Here is a 19,193-nt window from a genome sequence, read left to right as displayed (position 1 = left end):
ATAGTTTGTTTTCTTCATTTTGTGAGTGTCCAAGGTCTCTGCAAAAGCACAAACACATTTGCACTGCATGTACCTTACAGAGTGATTTGAAACTCATTTAATGTTTTTTAGCAAAATCAGAAAGGGAGGCAAAAAAATACATAAGTGTGCTTACTGTTGTAAAAACAGACTTTAGCAGGGATAACTGTTTGATGGGGAAAAACATTCTGCTTGGAAAAACTCAGGTTCAGGCTCCAGTTATTATTTGAGCACTGGTGCTGAAAAGGTGTATCCCCCACCCCAAGGAGAAGCCAGAATCTTGCCAGTATCCAAAAAGAGTGGAAACATTTTGGTACATGGATAACATTTTAGAGCTCAGGTAATATTAACTACAAGAGTTTTGTATGGTTTTAGAAAGACTAGGCATGTCTTTTGGCTGCTTTGTGTTTTGGCACGCAGCTTGGCATGACTACGGTTGCTAAAAAAGGAAGGCAAGTGCTGTCCTCTGATTCCAGGGATGCAGGGGAGCTCAGGCAGAAAAATGCCTTTGGTGTTTCTGCCCTGCACACTTTCCAGGAGCCAGCTGGGCAGTGGGGTACTGAGGAAAACACTGTGATTGCAGCCTTGAGACCTTGCAGCAGCTGTGTGAAACCACTGCCTGGGAAATTTTGTTTTACTTTGACAAGCGTTTGGAGCACCCTGAGCAGGAACACAATGAAAAAACATCCTCCCTGCAGTCCAGAGATCCAAACACTCTGCCTGTAATTCCCCTATCATTTGATTCTGTAGAATTTGTAATCCAGCACCTTGCAGCTGCAAGCAGAGGGTAAAGACTGATTTGTAAATCTCTCCTTCATTATGGGAAAATCATCATCCTCACTGGGCAATGTTTCCATAAAACCTTATTGCTAGCAAATGTCACTATATATTCCCAGATTCCAGTGATCCTTATACAAAGCACTTTGCAAAATGCCTGCCGGGGATTAAGTGCCATTCCCCTGCTCCCACACGTTCCTTCACAGCAGCACAGCTGACAGAACCACAACTGACCCCCAAGCCAGCCCAAAGTGTAGGATACAAATATTATTTTTCTTCCTTACCTGACACAGGATATCTTTGATGTATGTTCCACACAGTTTATGCCCCTGGGAATCCATGTAATCCATGATGTCCCAGTATTTTGCTGTTGTCTCTCTCCTGGTCACAGCAGCCAAAGTTTTCATAGGCAGAGCAGAACTCCAAGGGCAAAGGGGGCTGGAAAGGCGGCCCATAATCCAGACACTGAGGATGTCCCAGCAGAGTGCCCGTCAGGCAAAACAAGAAGAGGCAAACACACACATGTGGGCAAGGAAAAGAAACTTCAGATCTGCTGCTGCTCTTTCCAGCCTGTGGCCAAGCATTCATTTCCTTCAGCAAAGGTTTCTTGAGGTCAGATGTCAGAAATCCTGGCCTTCTTCGTAGCATGGTTCATTCATCTTCTCTGTTTTACTAATCACCAGCCCCGGAGCTCAGCATTCCCTGAGGCTGATTTACATTCCCCTATTCCTTTCTCTCTGAAGTGTACTACTGGGCAGCAGAGACACCCTCCAGGCTGCCTTTGATATGTCGCATGTCACAGGGCTTAACCCTCCCCTCTGGACATTTCTCCTGTCCCTAGAAGCACTCACAAATCCAATCCCTACATTTTAGGTTAAATTGGCTGAGAAATCCTTCACTCAGAAATAAGAATAATAAAAACATGAGATGGGATACCTATACACAGAACTTGAGAATCTTTACAAGACACAAGTGAACAATTTTCAGTTCCTAACTACCATTTTTCTCAGCTTTTGCAACGCACCAAACTTGGGCCTGGTTTCATAAAGACTGAACAGGGGTCATAAAATACAATCAAGTTAAGGTAGCAATTAACCATAGGAACAAGTGACTTCATAGATATTGCTGTTACCCACAAATCCAGGTATACATTCAGGGTTAAAATGAGAAGAAATTCAGAAGGCAGGAAGGAGGAAAAATTCATTTAAGACACTCAAAGACCTCAAGTTGACTGTGATATTCTGTGGTAATCCTGTACTTAAGCCAATTGATTTTTGTGGGTTTGATCTCACTTGACATTAAACTGATTTAAAATGCATGAGACTTTTGCACACTTTCCCCTCTGGCTTGAGCAAGCCCTTCCCATCAGCTAGGGATGCAGGTTTTTGTACACATTGTACTCAGCCTGTGCTGGAGGATGACACTGCCCTAAATTTGCTCTTCCATAAACAGGACAAAATAACTTTGATCACAGCCACATTGAAATGGAGATACTTCTTTCATGCATGATTTTAAAAAAAGCCTCAGAGAAGCTTTGCCCACAGGATGGGGAGGAAAATTGATAGGAAAACCAAATCAAGGCCAAAGACGACCATTCCAATCCACTAAGAGTTATTACATTCAAAGTACAACACACAGGCTTGAAAACACAGCATGCACAGAGATTTCACTCCGGATTTGTGATCTGCTGGTTTGTCTCAGGTGCAAGGACTGTGGTGTCAGGAAACAGCAAGTTTCTAGCAGGACATGGAAGAGCAATGCTTGGCACAGTTACACAAAAGCTGTGACTGTTCTCTTGTACTTGCTGACTGCAGCATGATAGTTCTAGCACCTGGAGAGGCCATGATCCCCCACAGCAATCCTGCCTCCAGAGGGCACACGAGAAAGCTGGGAGCACCACAACAGATTAGCAGATTTTTCACGCATCAAGCTCCTCTTTACCCTCTCACTCTCCTTATCTCCACCCCAACCTCTGACATTTTGTTTCACATTTCTTCCTCAGTAGAGGTTCAGCTGCTGCAAGACACATACATCTCCCACAGGAAGGTGAGGGTACAAAAGGAAATTACATGGGAGCTCCCATCAAGCACCAGGGCTTCCAGCATTCCACTTTTATACTACTTGTGTTGGGTTACTGCTAAAACCTCTTATGCATACCTACAAAGGAACACAGATAATGGAAGGGAGAAGCCCAAGTAACACCCTGCTGGGATGCTCTCAGGGGCATCACAGGAGAGTCACCAGCTCATCAAAGTCCATCTTTGCAAGTCCAGGGGAGCAGAGGGGCACAACAGCAAGCAGGAAGCCAAATTCAAGACTCTAGGGAAGGGACACCATGTGTCTGAAAGGGAAGGGACACCTGTTTGCCTGCCAGGGCTGTCCCAGGACAGCTTTAGGCCCAGGTTCAGGCATGAACCCCACAGAGATGCAAACTGGGTGCAAGTCTGGATCATCTCTCTCACTTGAGGGGTTGCTTCCCATGGTTGAGGGACACCTTACGGGATGCTGGGGCAGAACATTTTGAAACTTCACAATCTAAACTAAAATAGTCCAAACCCAGTTGAAGATCTCCAACACAACCCTCTGGCTATTACACAGTGAGGCAACAGCATTCTTAGGGAGTCAGAAGTGAACAAGCACTAGGGTTGGGAATGATGAGTAATTGCCTTTAACAAAACATAGGTACAGCAAGTATTTCACTTAATGTTTAAGACAGATTGTCTTAAGGCACTTCTCACAAGACCCAGATCAAAATCCCAGATAAACACTGAATTTTTAAAAGCACAGCTGTACTTATCCATAAGCTACCCTGCTGCTAAAGACATCTGTATTTCAATCCCAGAGGGACATTCAAGCACTTCACCCTCCAGAATCCTACAGATCTGGCATTAAAACAGAAGTAGTATTTGGAAACCATTTTGTTGTTGTTTTCAAGCAAACTGGACTTCTGGTTTGTGATAACACATCAACGTTTGCTTTCTGAACACAGCAACACTGCAAATTTCAACTCATGGGCATGACTGCAAAAAAAAGCCTTCCAGTAGGTAGAGAATTTCTCAGTATTTCTGTGCCTCTGCTCTTTCAAGATATATTTGAAATCAACACTGTTTGCATTTCACACAAATATGAAAGTAACATTACAGAAATTCTTTGACATTATCAGTTGATTTATATTCATTTTATTATAAAATAAATACAAACCAAAGCATTTTTACATAAATACATAAAAGAAAAAGTCTAGTAATGAGTCAACAGGGTCTGCCTAGAGGTTCTGGAGTAACACCAACTCAAAAGTCAGTATTACAGAGAGGAAAAAGTACCAAGAACCTTAGGGACACCTTCTCATCAAGGCTGAACAGAGGAAACTGGAGGACCAGATATTCTCAGGTAGACAGCATTGTGCCTGGTCACAAACTTCTTCAGCATCCGAAACCTTTTCAGCTGAGCTTTGCAGCCTTGGTGTGATACATATTTGAAGTATTTGCAATCTAAGGAAAGAAAAATAAATACTAAGTTACACCATGATACAAGCAAACACAAAATGCTTTTGTTATTTAAATAAAATGCAAACAGCTACAAAACTTTGCAGTAATTAAAGGTATTAAAATCCAAGACATGCTCATTAGAAACATAACTGCAGCATTAAATAATCTATCTTTACTTAGCCCAGCAAACATTCTACATGTATCTAAATGCCTGTTATCTTGCAAAATACATTTTTCCTCTTTCATTTTTGCTCTGCAAATTAGACCAGAAAGTAAAATTTCAAGAGTATAAAGTAGCATTGATACCATACATTAATTTATTACACTGGAAAGGAAAATAGAGGCTCACATTGTCACCAGTAAGTACTGAAACTTCATTCAAGAAAATCTGAACTGAGATGCTTTTATTAGCCATCTGGAAATAAAAGGGAGATATCTGATACTACTGAAAGCAAAACAAAAAAATATCCAAAGAGCTTCCAATATGAGAAATTGTTCTATGAAGTACAGATGAAAAAGTTATAGAAAAGCTGACAATGAACCTGTTGCCCATCAACCAGAAGTCCAAACCAGTGTACAAGCCATTGTCTCCACACCACATTCAATTTAGCAGCTGATTCTTGGCCTGATCCTCCCCTTGGTTTTGGCAGCATTTCAAATAATCCTACTAAAGAGGTAATGATCTTTACCTTCTTACCAAACTGATGATGTTTTTCATTCAGACCCTCCCTCCTCTTTCCTGCATTACAACATCCCCACGGTCCTTAATGACCAGCTGACACCCACTATTGCTGAGACACTGCCTAGGCTGGCATCCAGCAAGCAAACTCCCTGCACTCCTCACAATATTCCCTCAGGAGAAGGGTGTCATGCATTTTTGGAGTTATAGTTTGAAGGTCAAACAAGACAAATAGTATTGTGGCTGCTCAACAAGGCCAGATAAAACTGAATTCTAAACCACAATAAGAGCAGTTGCCTCACTGTTACATATCAAACCTATTTAAATACCTTTCATGTTCAGCTCCAAAGACAATCTTTTTTAGAAGAAAGAAAATGCATTTCTTCCAGGCAGCAGATCAGCTGCATCCCATGTCATTAGGACTAGAACTAGACATTATTTCTGTTATATGGAGTGAAAAGAAAAAAAAAATTATACCCTTTCCCAGTAGGATTCCAGCCACCAGAGCTTTTTCAAATGAAAGGCTTTTATTTTCCTGCCAATTCCTTTTTGCCAAGTAACGGCTAAAATGGAAGGCTGGCCACCAGTCCTTCCTGGAGTCCCACTCTTGCTTGATCCAGTCAAGATGCTTCTCAGAGCTGGAAAAAGGTTAAACAAGTTACAGAAGAGGTTAAAATGTAATGGAAAGATTATTAAGAGACAGTGAATGTTATAGGCAGCTTACTACAAATCTCCTAAATTGCCAACATAGACACACTGACTTTATACCAAAACACTAATACAAGCATCTTTATATAAAATTAATAATTTTTTTAATCCCTGGCAACTCTTGTGACGCTGGAAGTCAACTCTAGCAGTCTTACTAAGCCTTGGAAATAGCACAGATTACAGTGTGAAATGAAGCAAGCCTTTCACTCATGTGCCAGTTTGTCAATAGTAATATGGAAGTTTCTCCAGGTTTGTCAATAAATTAGTAGTATGAAGGGGTTGCTTTGTCCTTAGGAAAGGTTTGTGTTACTCCAGGCATACTCAAAGACTAATTCATCCCAAACAGTTATTACGGTTAGGCAATAAGGCCCTTAAACCAAGCATTTCAGCAACACAAACTTTTCCCAGCCCCTCAATAGAACCTGCAAGAAACATGAAGAGGGAGTTTTTGCAAGGGCGAGGAGAAACAGGACAAGGAGAAACAGCTTTAAACTGGAAAAGGTCATATTTAGATTAAATATTAGGAAGAAATTCTTCACTCTGATGGTAAGGCCCTGGTCCAGGAATGGCTTTAAACTGGCAAACAACAGGTTTAGATTAGATATTAGAAATAAATGTTTCACTCTGATGGTGAGGCCCTGGATCTGTTTTGCCCAATCTAGTATTTGGTGAGTGGTCTCTCACTGTCCTCTCAACCCATGAACACTCTGTTATATTTTCTCTCCCCAGCCAGTTGCAGAGGGGATGGACAGAGCAGCTTTGGTGGATGCCTGGCATCCAGCCTATACTGCTCTAGTGGGAGGTGTCCCTGCCCATGGCAGGGGGGCTGGAACAAGGTGATCTTTAAGGTCCCTTCCTACCCAAACTATTTTAGCATTCTATAAAACTATCTGCAACAGGAAAGTGACATTCCCATACAATGATCAAGATGCCCAGCATATTTCAAGATACTCTGAAGTCATGTTTGAAAGGCAAAAATGAAGGCAAAGTTAGAGCACAGAGGGTCATTGTGTGGACTGCCCAAAGGTGGAGACTTGACACATTTGTTTCAACGCATTGCATCAGCACTACTTACATTACAATTTGTTTCACCTGTCTTGCCAAACAGCTCCACGCTTTTGCATTTTCTTTCCAGCCAGCATAATCCAAGGCTGCAAAAATAACTTCTAGGCCCAGTCGACGTTTTTTTCTTTTCTCTGGAAAAAGATGAGGATTATTAATGAATTACACAGATCAGGATGAACTCATTAGTAAGGCACAAGTGAAACACAGTTCTCCACTCTGCCCCCCCAAATGCTGCTACTTTAAACATAAGTTATGTTTATTGGTATAAATTTATTTAAAATCTCCAACTTTAAAAATGCTGTTCTCATTAGTTATGAAAAGTTGGCAAATGTATCACATATGAACTGAAAAAGGGAGGTTTCAGAGAAAAGGTCTCTTTTTCCCCCCTCCAAAACAAGAATCATAGAATGGTTTGGGTTGGAGAAGACCTTAAAAATCATCAAGTTCCAACCCCCTGTGTGGGCAGGGACACCTTCCACTAGAGCAGGCTGCTCAGAGCCCCATCCATCCTGGCCTTGAACACTTACAGGGATGGGGCATCCACAGCTTCTCTGGACAACCTCTGCTAGTGCCTCACCACCCTGACAATTAAGAATTCCTCCCGAAATCTATTCTAAATCTTCCCTTGTCAATTGGAAGCCATTAACCGTCATCATATCAGAAGAGAGAACAATCTTTATTCATGTACAGTTCACCAATCTGTTGACCTGCTGGGACATACCAAGCCACGAGAAGACAGACAGCTTGGAATACAATTGATCAGCATGTCAAAAAAAAAACAGTCTTCAAATTGGAAAACTTTTCTACCACCTTGAAGATAATGCTTCCTTAAAGACAAGGAAAATTTTGTTGTTTGATCATTAACAATGAACTAAACAATACATATATTCCAAGAAAAAAAAAAGAATAAATAAAACAGAGATCCCAAAAATGGAATGAAGACCTTGGAATTTGGAGTAGGGTGTCTAAAAAAATTAAGTTGTTTTTGAGATCCTGCCTGTGCCTTACAACAGTTTGCTTTGTTCAGCTTTTAAAATAAAAAAAGGCATTTGTTTACACAAGTTTGTAAAATACTGCTCATATATCCAACTAAAAGGTTATGGTAATTGGGAAGTTGGGATTTGATGTAGTTTTTTGGGGGATTTTTTCTTAAGAAACAAAATTACTTTAAGAAGCAGAAAGGAGGCTGTAGGATAATTCAGAATAGTTTTCTGAAATTAGCATAAATGAAATGAACAAAGGTAAAGACTTACTTGATTTTTGAAGCATGGTATTAAAATCTATCATTAGCTCATGAGAAGGAACAATATCATGCAAGATCTGAAAAATAAAAGACAAAACCCAGACAGGTTATTTTAATGTGAAAACTTTTGAAGACTTCTGACCAAGAAAAGAACAGGCTTCAGAGCTTTGGGTGCTTTTAGCTCAGAAAATTAAGCAATCTGGTACTTTGATGCCTTGATATAAAGAATGGATCTCTAGGTCCATTTTGCACATCTGTGAGACTATAGATTAAATACCTTGATGGCTGCTGACAAACACTGCATGTGGCAAATACAACGTTCTGAAGGAGAAGCCCAAATCCATATCCAGTGTTCCCTTTTTTGAAGGTAATGTAATTTTCTCACTAGGACAGTTCTCTGCTGCATTGGATCAGTTTCTAGAATTACCAAACTATTTCTATGATTTATCTCTGTTTTCTAAGAGACTCATGTCTAAAACCACTGCTAAGCAGATGAGAATTTCACACAAATCTGCTACAGTTTCAATAAATGAAACAAAACAGCCTTACAAACCTGTTTTTAAACAACACTAGCACTAACAAAAGCATATTAGTGCCATCAAGTGGCAAAACATGGTTTACAAGGAGTACCAAGGGCAAGGAAAGCAGGAATTTAAAAGCTTAACCCAACAAGGTCTTGTCTACCAACAACCAGCAGACATTAACTTTTAGCTTTAATACACAGCTCACTAAAAACAAACAAAGAAACTAATTGCTAGACAGGATCAATATGTGAAAGAGCAGGCATTTAATGACTTGTACAATACTGTAAAGATCAAACTGTAAGAGAAATCAATGCATGCTATGCACAAGTCTGCTGATACAGACTTCTGGAACCATGTGAACATGTTCTCTGAGCTTGCTTACTGCAATTAAGTGATATGATGCACCAGTTAAAGGCAAAACAAGAAGCTGAATTCAAGGACAGTAAAGGATTCTGCTCCCTCCCACTAATTTCCTTATAACCCTCTACTTCCCACAAAGAATACAATAGGATAAATAATGTTACAGAGCTCAAGCAAGCTGTCAGACCACCTCATGACTGACACAGACTGTGTCTCCTAAGGCATACCTACCTTCAGTGCAGATATGAGGGATTTCTTTGATTCACCTTGTCTCTTGAGGAACTGATAGAGGTAGACATGAGCATTAGGGTTAGCAGGGAACTTGGAGTTGTAAGCATATTCATTTAACACTTGGCGAGCCTCATTGTGGTCTCCATAGAACTCCAGCAACTGGAAGTTAAGTCTGTCATTAGTTTGTCAGATACAGGCAACCAAACTCTTACAACTAATTTTGGACTGCCACAGAGACATCCAGTAGCACAGCCTGTATCTAAGAATGCATTGTATTAGGTAATTAGATACCTGCCTGTCTTAATTCTACTGGCTACTCTCAGCACAGAGAGACAAGAATTCACAAACAGAAGCTACTCTGAGAGAAAATGCCTTAACACCTATTTAATTGTCAAAGGATTATCATCCCTTGCTTACTGGAAAGAGATGCTGAAGGCACCTGCCATATCTCTAGAGACAGAACTTGGCAGATGCCAGCACCAAGGAAAATTCTTAAGATGTGCTTAGAGAAGTCAGACCTTATCAGTGCTCCCAAAAAGTAAAAGATCTTTTTAAAATTACTAATTCTTAATTACAAATCCTAAGCAGATATTTAAAAAACCCAAACACAGAGGGGCTGCATATTTGACACCTCTAACATTTTGTGTATCCAGAGAAAACACTGCCCTGCCAAAAATCAAAGTGTTTTCAGGAACTTAAACTACAGCAGCTATGCTCCAATTTCCGCAGCACCACAAAAACAAAACATGTAAGCTATTTGTCTATTTATTTTTCTTGACAATGCACAGATAAAAGTTCTTTTTGTACTGTGCTCAGGCTCTGCAGCTCTACCAGAAGTACACTGTGCCCTATATCAAAAGCCAGTGACATGCACATACAAATGCACTGCTTTTGAAATACTTGGTTTTCACTCACACACAGAGAAAATCTACATATGGGCATCTTAATGAAAATTAGACAGGAAAACACAAAAGGAAGCCATCTGTAAAACATGCCCTTACATCCACATAGCATCTCACAAAGACGTCCCAGACTCCAGGTATTTTAATAATCTCCTTCAAGTTCACTGCTGCCTTCCGAAAGTAACCGTGCATTTCCTGCTCAACAGCCAAGTCTGAAAATCCATCCTCACCTACCAAAACACAGAGGAAGGTCACAAAGTTATTAACTCCACCAAGCACAGGGATCTCGAAGTGCTGCACCTAAGGGATGATCACATTTTGCTAAGCAAGGGCTCTAGTCAGAGAGTTTTTAAGAAAAGACTCCTCACTTCTAAAACAAGACATTTTCACTGTTCCTCATTCAAATTTATAATCAATTTCAACTTATGAAGCACAATGAGTAGGACTCCAAGAGAAGATGCTACCAGCACAAGGCCCATAATGCAAACTCAATCTCTGGTTTTCAGAGAAACAGATCTAGTGCAAGTGATAAAACACAGCCAGTAAGTATATGTCAGAACTCAAAGTGTCCCTCAGACACTCTTGGATGTTCCGGGCCCAGGTCAGAAGCATTTGAGACCCTGGCATGCAGCCAGAAACTCCTGTGGCTTTGAGACTGATCCATAGAACAATTTACCAACTCTGCAGGAAGAACAAGAAATCACAAAAGTTTAGATATTATAGTAGAGGTAGTCACAAAGTGAAAGGAAGAATCTTTGAGTGCTGTACAGGCACTGTACAGGGTTTTAGGCCTTGTACAGAGGGGTCTGAGTTTTGTACATGGGGGTCAGAATTTCTAAGATGGAGGGATTTGGGCGTGCCCTGTCCTCCTTCTTTCTCCTTCCTATCCTCCATGTTCATGGTGATGTTGGCACTCACAGATCGGTTTAGAGTAGAAAGTCACCATTCAATATAGGTAATAGGCATTGGGGAAAAACTATAAACATTTAACACGTAATGTATGATATAAAAGATGGCACCAGTCCCCTGGGCAGTCAGAAACAGTGTCAGTGTGTGTGTGCCTTTGTCTGACCTGCTGAATGGACCGCAGCAGTTCAGGAATAAAATCTTTTAGATAACATACAATAAACTACCTTGAGACCGGATGACTGAAGACTACTGAGTCTTTCTTGGAAGGCTCGGGCTGGAGGAGAGACTTTTCCACCTCTCGGGGTCACCCCAATCTGGGAGTGAGCCCCGACAAGTATATATAGAACCAGATGTGACACGAGTAGCAACTTCCACATCTTTAAGGAAACTGAAATTCAAACACAAGTGTTGAGGGCTTTGCTATCACTCAACACTCCAGCAGCAATCAAGCACTTGCACACCTATTAAACCACTGCTTTAAGGGAATGAGTTCCTTTGATCATTATTTTAAGTGATGCTGACTGGACATGGGGAGAAGAAGTTTCAGAACAGCATTTCAAGGCACTTCAGAAAGTGCTATTTTGGCACTACCATCACTGCTGATACAGAATTCTGTACCAGCCACACCGTCACACACTGAAGTCTAGTAAAGGAAAAGGTGTCATTGCAAACCATGGCATCTGCATGAGCAAGCTGAAGCTACAGCTCAATCCAAAAAAACACTTACCATGCTCTAACAGGATGTTCTTCTGCTTAGACCAGCTACAGTAGTCCAAGAGTCCCCTGTAAGCCTGAATCAGCTTCATTTCCTTATCCTGAATGGCTGTTTGCTCTCCAAACCTCCAGCTTTCTGCCAGGGACAGGTTCTGGTAGGCTTCATCTATTTGCCCATTACAGAGGAGATGAAAGACATGCTCCAAGCAAACCTGCAACCCAAGCAGTCCAAACCACAGTGTTCCACACTCAAATGGAGAGATTCTCAGCAATACAGCAAAGTTCTACACATGTGTGCAGAGAATGAGGAGACTTACTGACATGCATAAAAAATATTGCCAACACAGGTAATGAAGAAATTAAATTATTTGTGTTGTCTTAAAAACCTGCTTGTTCTTTAACAAGTGCTGTACCCATTTCAGAAGATCTAAAAATGACCTGAGGAAACCCAGCTGGGCTGCATTTGCTGATTTTTCAGAGCACCTGAAAGAGGGATGTCCTTCCACCCTACCATGTTGATTGAGCATCATAAGATAAAAGCCTAAACCTTCAGTTAGCTCCCTTGTGTGGAACTTCTTTTGAAGACCTTTAACAACAGGATAAAAGACAGATGCGCCCTCCCAAGTGTGAAACAGCCAAGGAAAACAAAACAATATAGGTTTGAATGAGCCACCACAGGAAAAAAACCCCATAGCTGTGTGACACAGGTGTGCACAACATACAGTTTTATAATCAGATTAGCTACTCAAAAAATGAGAGGGTAATGAGGCAAAGTTTAAGTACAAATATTTAGTCAGCAGCACAGTGGTCAAATTAAAGACTGGAAATAAAACCTGGCAGATAATTTTCATGCATGAAAATGAATTTGATTGGTTCAAATTCAAATTAAAATATTAAAGGGTTTTTAAGCACTTCTAAGGACTGAGAACATATATCTGTGATCAAACAAACAGACCAAATGAGATAAGGTTAGGTATAAAATGACCTTCAAATATAATGGAATTGGTAATTCAAATGTTGGGTTTGATTTTTTTTGACACTGATATCAGTAGTACATTTCAAAAGAGATTTGAAATTAATATTCAAGTGTTCAGGTAAATGTGAAAAATCATCAGGGCTGCTTTAAGTACACTCACCTTCAAGTACCTTTTTACTCCTAAAGTTTTCATCTGTTCCATGAAACAGTTGAACTCTTTCATGTTGCTTTGGGAATGATGCCACAAAATTTCAGTTCCTATTCTCCAAATAATCTGTTAATGGGGAAAAAGAATATCAAAACCAGCCTTAGTACAGAAATGGCAACAGACATCACATATACAGTCTTACTAAACTTATAGTTACTGTAGGACACGCAAAATGCACATTTGAACTGAAAATAAAAAATACTACAAAGCATTATCTACTGCTATAGTAACCTCCCTACTTATCCAGTAGGACTTTTAGAGTCATTCAGTGGGTGGTTCAGAATTGCTCATTCTAAATGCAGCACTCTAGAAAAGCTTATGAAAACTGCATGCCAGAGGGTTCCTCCTCCCCTCACTGAAAAATTATGTTCGTCTTTGATATGACCCCACTAAGACACCAGGTATACACAACTCTTTGAACTTAACAGCAAAGATTATTTCCAATTTGATGTAGCCCCCCAACTGCATGCACTTGTTTCCAAGGTCTGCAAGCTAGCCATACTCAAATATTCCATTTATTTAAAAGCTCTGATCCTTTTCCTTCCACCTTCTTCCATCTCAACACTTGCAAGGAGTTTTGCAGCTACTGGAAGAGCTGGTAACAACCTAAATAAGCCACCAACTTGCAAACATATTCTGACAGATGGCATGCCAGAACCAAACACATTTACTACTTTCCCATTTTGGAGGACTACTTTGACTTTTCATAGCTACACTGCTGATGGAGTGAACTTATACCAAGCCAAATCTTTTTCTGTTGTGTCAAGGATCTATTAAAAAAAAAAAAAAATCAAGCCTGTGATTAACTAATTAAGACAGCTGTTGGTCCTGAAGTATGTGGATGCTGCTTTTCAAGTATTTTTTCAACTGCAAAAGAACTCAGATAAGGAACACGGCCTTACCTCTGATGCACCAATGTGCTCTCTGGAATAGTCCTTCTCTAGTGACTCAACATAGCAAGTCAGGAACTCTGCAGCCCTTTTCCACTGTTTTTGGAGCAAGGCATCCTGAATGTAACTTAAACACGCTTCCTTGCTCTTCTTGAAGTTTAACTTGTGTTCATTGGAAGATTCTAAAACAACAAAAAAAAAACAACCAACGAAAAAAAATCAACTGAGCCCATAGCAATCACAGCCCTTATTCGGCTAGCTACAAGCTCTCCATTTCAGCATCTTTCTTGTATGGACACTACAGAGAGTCATCTTAAGCTCTATGGTTTTGAAGACAAACACAGGGAAGCAAGACTATGGGACAAGCTGGAAATGTGATATGGAATGGCATTTTCCATAAGCAGCAGATAGCTGTGCTTGAAATTTCCATTCATTTGAAACAGTGAATAGCCAATTATGTCACACTACTGCCCTACTAGAATCAGGAAGCCATGGTGCTTTGATAACTTCACAGTACATTCCGTCATATTTTGGGGACTACTCTCTTCATTTATTAATCATCACCTCAATTTGTGATCCCACGGTGCTGCAGATTTGCATGCATACAAACAAACAGACCATTCCACTACCAAAGGCTAAACAATTCCCACAAAGTTAAACGTTGAGAATTATTCTCATTTGCGTACAAGGCTACAAAGAGGCCCCTTGGCCTTTTTACATCAATAGTAGTCCAATTTATACTGAAACCAGCATGAAACTGAAACTTCATTCCCATGAAGTATGTTTAAAGCTCACAGCTGCATGACCCTACAACAATGCTCATCCATAAAAAGTCACCTGCAAGGCACATGGAAAGCTCATCAAGACACCTTCTACCTGGATGCTGTAGGCAGAGGAATAACTCAAACAATGGCTAAGTCAGATAATCACAGAACCATCAGGGTTGGAAGGGACCTCTGGAGATTATCCAGTCCAATCACCTGCCAAGGCAGAGTCATCTGGAGCAGGTGACACAGGAAGGTGTCCAGGTGTGATTTGAAAAAGTCTCCAGAGAGGGAAATTCCACAAACTGTTATAGTACTCTGCCACCCTTAATGTAAAGATCTCTCTCATGCTGAGGTGAAACTTCTTGTGCTTTAGTTTATGGCCACTGCACCATGTCCTGCTGCTGGGCACTACTGAAAAGTCTGGCATCATCCCCTTAGCACCTGCCTTTCCGTTATTTACCTGCATTAATGAATTTCCCTCTCAGTCTTCTCCGGACTAAAGAGGCCCAGCTCCCTCAGTCTCTCCCTCATAAGAGATGCTCCAGACCCCAAATCATTCTTGGTGCCCTCCAATGGACTCTCTCCAGGAGCTCCATGTTTCTCCTGTCTTAAGGAGCCCAGAAGTGGACACAGAACTCCAGATGTGCCTCACCAGGGCTGAGTAGAAGGGCACGATCACCTCCCTCGACCTGTTGGCAGTGCTCTTCCCGATGATACCATGGGCCCTCCTGCCCGCAAGGGCACACCGCCGGCTCACAAAATACCTACGGTTATTTCAAACTTCTTTCCCAGCGCTAGCAGACGATTTGGCGGATAGAAGCTAAAACTCTGACACCATTCCCAGGGCAGCACGAAGGAGCTCACAAAGAGAACGCACAAACGCTCCGCCCTTACCCGGCTGCGGCGGCAGGAAGGGCAGATGCAGGGGCGGCTGCAAGGCCGCCTGAGCGGCGGGGTTCCTCCTCCTCCTTCTCTTCCCCCTCACCACCACTGCCGGCGCCTCCTCATCCTCCTCCAGGAAGCTGTCCATGGCGCCGCGGGCAGCCGGGCTCCCAGCTCACCTTGCAGCTCGGGGGGCGGGAGGCGCCGGCCGAGTGGAACGCAGGGGCCCAGCCGGGGCCGGGCGGGCAGCGGCCGGGCCGTCCCTCGGGCCGGCGCCTCCCCGCAGGCAGCGGGGCCGGGAGATCCTGGCAGGCGCCGCGTCCCGGAAAGCGCGGGGCGGGAGCGGCCCTGCGCGTGCGCGCTGAGGGGGCCGGGCGGCGCGGCCCCGCCCCGCGAGGGCAGAGCGCGCGGCGCCTCCGCGCGTCCCGCTGCGTGTGGGGAAAGGAGGAGTGCGGGCCGCGGGGGGAGCACGGGGCATGGCTGGGTGCGTGCCGCCGTGTGGCAGAGAGCTGTTTACTTCTAGATGTGCCGCAATCAGCATGACGAGAACCGTGGCTAATGCACTGCTTACTCCAAAAATAAATTAGCGAGCTCCTCCTGTCACTCTTTCCATTAGCTGTATTGCTACTTTCCCCTTCCTTTGTAACTCGTGACGTTCTACAGAAGGAAAAGATGCCGAATCGAAATCCTGTGCATTGTAGAGCAATGATATTGCCTGTGCTCCTGCTGGATTTTGGGAGTCCGGCTGCCTTAGCCGAAGCATGTGGTTTATTCAAATATGAGCTGGAACTTGTTTCTTTTAGCCACTTTGGAACTGAGTTTGCCCTGGACTCTTTTGATGTGTATAAAGTCCAGTTTACTGCATAAGGTCTCACAGAGTTGGTTTTATTTAATTTTTTGTTTGGTTTTGTTTGTTTGTTGGCTTTTTGGTTTTTTTTGGGGGGGGGTTGTTTTTTTTTGGTTGTGGTTTTTTTTTTGTTTGTTTGTTAGTTTTTTGGGTTGCTTTTTTTTTTTGTTTTTTTTTTTTTTGTTTTTTTGGTTTCCAGAACTGCCCTGGCATGGGAGAGTGAGTAAATAATAAACTGGCTCAGATTAAAGGTTCATGTGATGCAGTGTCTTGGTTCAGCTGTGATCAACAACCAGTGTCGGGAATAGTGCAAGGCAAGGCAGAACAGTTGTGTGCAGCATTTAAACACTTAAACCTCAATATCATACCTTAATATGGTATTTAATAAATAAACGTGGGGAAAACAGAAATCTCTCTTTGCTTTTTCTTTATTTTTAATCCTGTGTTCTTCCAATAAAAGCCAGCATTTCAGTTCATAAGTATTGTTATTAATGGATGATTAACTTACTTGATTGACAACAATAAAATGTTACATAACACCACGTCTTTATCAGGGCTGTTTTTTTTTTTTTGACTGTCCTTTATAATTTGTACCTTGTGTGAGTGCCTCACTGATCACTGGTGTTCCCCAGGTTTGATGCCATTTCCTACAACACTCCTGATCCTCTGTTAGCTCAGTATTCTAATTTCAGAATCCAACTTATCCCCATTTTTTCGGTAAAAGTTTTCATGTTTGCATGCAAGAACATTTACTTTTGGCTTGTTATTTTTATTTTCCTGTGTCATACATATGTGAGTGTTTCCTGATCCTTAGGTGAACTTAGCCAACTGGTCTTGTTAATGTGTATCAGCTACTTTAGTAGATATTTTAGTGCAGAAGAGATAGGGGAACTGCTTTTTGAAAGTAGGTAAATGTTAGAGACCTCATGTACAGTGGTTGAATACGTGTTTCGTAGCTGAATACGTGTTTCCAATATTGGGGTTGAAGACTGGAAGGAAATTTTGCCTGAAATATCTTAATTAACTAAGTGAAATATTTTTCTTTTCTTTCACACATTGAGGAAAGCTAGATATGTTAATAAGTGGGTACCTTATTACCCCGAAATACTTGAAATTGTAGGAAATACTTGGCAGTTGCAGTGGTAAACTTGTGTATATGTATCAACTACAAGCTGCTCATTATTGTACAATAAAGGCAGTGACTTATACAAGAAGTATGTGATTTTATTTTTCTTCACATCTCCCTTTCTTGCCCTTGTCTTTGCAACCAAAGACACCATTACCTTTTATCTTGGTCTTTAAAAAAGATAAGTTTGATAAATTGTATTGATGGAAAATAAGCAAACAGCTCTTTCTTCACAAGAAATTGGACCTAATACTGTGGGCATTACACAACAGGAAATATTAATGTTGAGGAAAGAATGCTTATCTTTCACTCATACAGTTATCATAAAATGTGACTTGAATGAATTTACTTCCATATTGTAAATTGTGACAAACTTCTAGATTTTCTGAGTTAGGCTTTCTTAGAGCTTTTAATCAGCCAATATCAGTGATGTCAAATAGGTTATCACCTCATTTTCTAAGATGTGAAGCACAGAAATGTCAACAAAATTGCAGGAGAGCTACAGCCACTATACTGCACTAGGCCTGGAGAACACACATGAGCACTGGGTGAATGAATCATTGCATTCGTGTAGCCTGTGGGTCCTGGGGATACAAGGGACTGTAAGAAATGCCAAGGGTGCTCATGGGATGCTGGGCAAAGAGGTACCAACACCTGTTTCTACCTTGACACTTTTTCATAGTGTGATTAAAATATTAAACTGCTCTAGGTGGGGGCTGAAAATGAAACATGTATTTTTCAGAGCAGTTACACAGCAGTAACTAAGCCTGGATCTAAGGCCTTGTACAATGAGACTGTGGAAATGAGAGTCTGGAGCGAAAATCAATAGGCATGAGGATGCAAGAGGAACACATGCAATTAGCAACAGTGATTGCTAAGTCTTGAGATGTAGCATTTAAATGGACTCCTAAAAAGCTCTTGGAAAAAACCCTCAGCTGCAAAAAAAAAAAAAAAAAAAAAAAAAAAAAAAAAAAAAAAAAAAAAAAAAATTCACCTTGACTATCAGTTCTATCAGTTCTGAGTGCCGATTCAGAATTTGCTCTGGAATGTAGAAAAAAGATACAAAAAAATGTGGTCATTTGATTCACCAGCAAGAGGATTCTCTTATGTTACCTGTCCTTTCTTACCTGCATCTTTTTTCTCTTTGTCTACTCAGGCTCCTGTGCTGAACAAATAATACGGGTCTGAAAAAGAGAAGTTTGGTTCATCTGCATTGTGACTTCTGCTGTCATTTTGCCACTTTAGATCTCTAAGGCAATATTAAGGTGATGGATGCGAAGAAAAGGCAATGGTAAGTGCAGGCACATTTGCGAGTAGCACATTTTTCGGCATGCAAACACTCAACACCTAAAATGTACCAGCAAGTGGAAGCTGCAGCTACAGAAGGGCAAGGATAGGCCTGTCGGGGAATGCTGCGCTTTCGGCTGCTCGCTGTGAAACCCAGCACTTTCCCTAGTGGGATCACGGGTGAATGAACTCCTCCGCCCGCTGCACCGCAGGTGTAACCTCAAACTCTCGGAGGTCACCGGGAAAGTGGCGGCTGCTCCTCTCCAGCAGAGATAACACCTGCTCGGAGGGGCAGGAGGGAGAGCAGCCAAGTGCTTGTTCGGATCTGTCGTGTCCTTACAGGGCGGCAGCTACATCCTTTCTGTAGTTTCTTGTTACTCCAGCGATCCTCAGCTGGAGAAACCCGCACAAATAAGGGGCAGGACCTTCCTTCTTTTCTGGCCTGCGAAGAGGGAAAAGTGGCCGGACTCCTGCTCGGCGCAGCGGCCAGAGGGGCCTCCTCGGGATCGGGATGAGGATCCTGCCGCCGGCAGGGAGGAGGGAGGGTCCGTGCGCTGCCCTCCTCCCGCGGCGGCGGCGGGGCCGGGCTTGTCCC

General features: G+C 41.9%; 1 protein-coding gene across 1 annotated transcript; it reads right to left on the bottom strand.

The window, feature by feature from the left end:
• Positions 1–3,958: 3,958 nt before the first annotated feature.
• On the bottom strand, positions 3,959–15,615 carry TAF1A (TATA-box binding protein associated factor, RNA polymerase I subunit A). Its single transcript, XM_053972789.1, has 10 exons — positions 15,351–15,615; positions 13,702–13,871; positions 12,752–12,865; positions 11,629–11,827; positions 10,092–10,222; positions 9,091–9,249; positions 7,986–8,052; positions 6,743–6,863; positions 5,437–5,597; positions 3,959–4,283 (listed from the first exon to the last, which is right to left on the bottom strand). Exons 1-10 carry the CDS (start codon positions 15,484–15,486, stop codon positions 4,141–4,143), a joined length of 1,401 nt encoding a protein of 466 aa, XP_053828764.1. The 5' UTR covers positions 15,487–15,615; the 3' UTR covers positions 3,959–4,140.
• Positions 15,616–19,193: the final 3,578 nt, after the last annotated feature.

This window comes from Vidua macroura, chromosome 3, assembly GCF_024509145.1.
Source record: "Vidua macroura isolate BioBank_ID:100142 chromosome 3, ASM2450914v1, whole genome shotgun sequence".
In the NCBI taxonomy this organism is placed as follows: Eukaryota; Metazoa; Chordata; class Aves; order Passeriformes; family Viduidae; genus Vidua; species Vidua macroura.
Note: the sequence above shows the minus strand (reverse complement) of the source record. Positions and strands in the feature narration are given on the sequence as shown.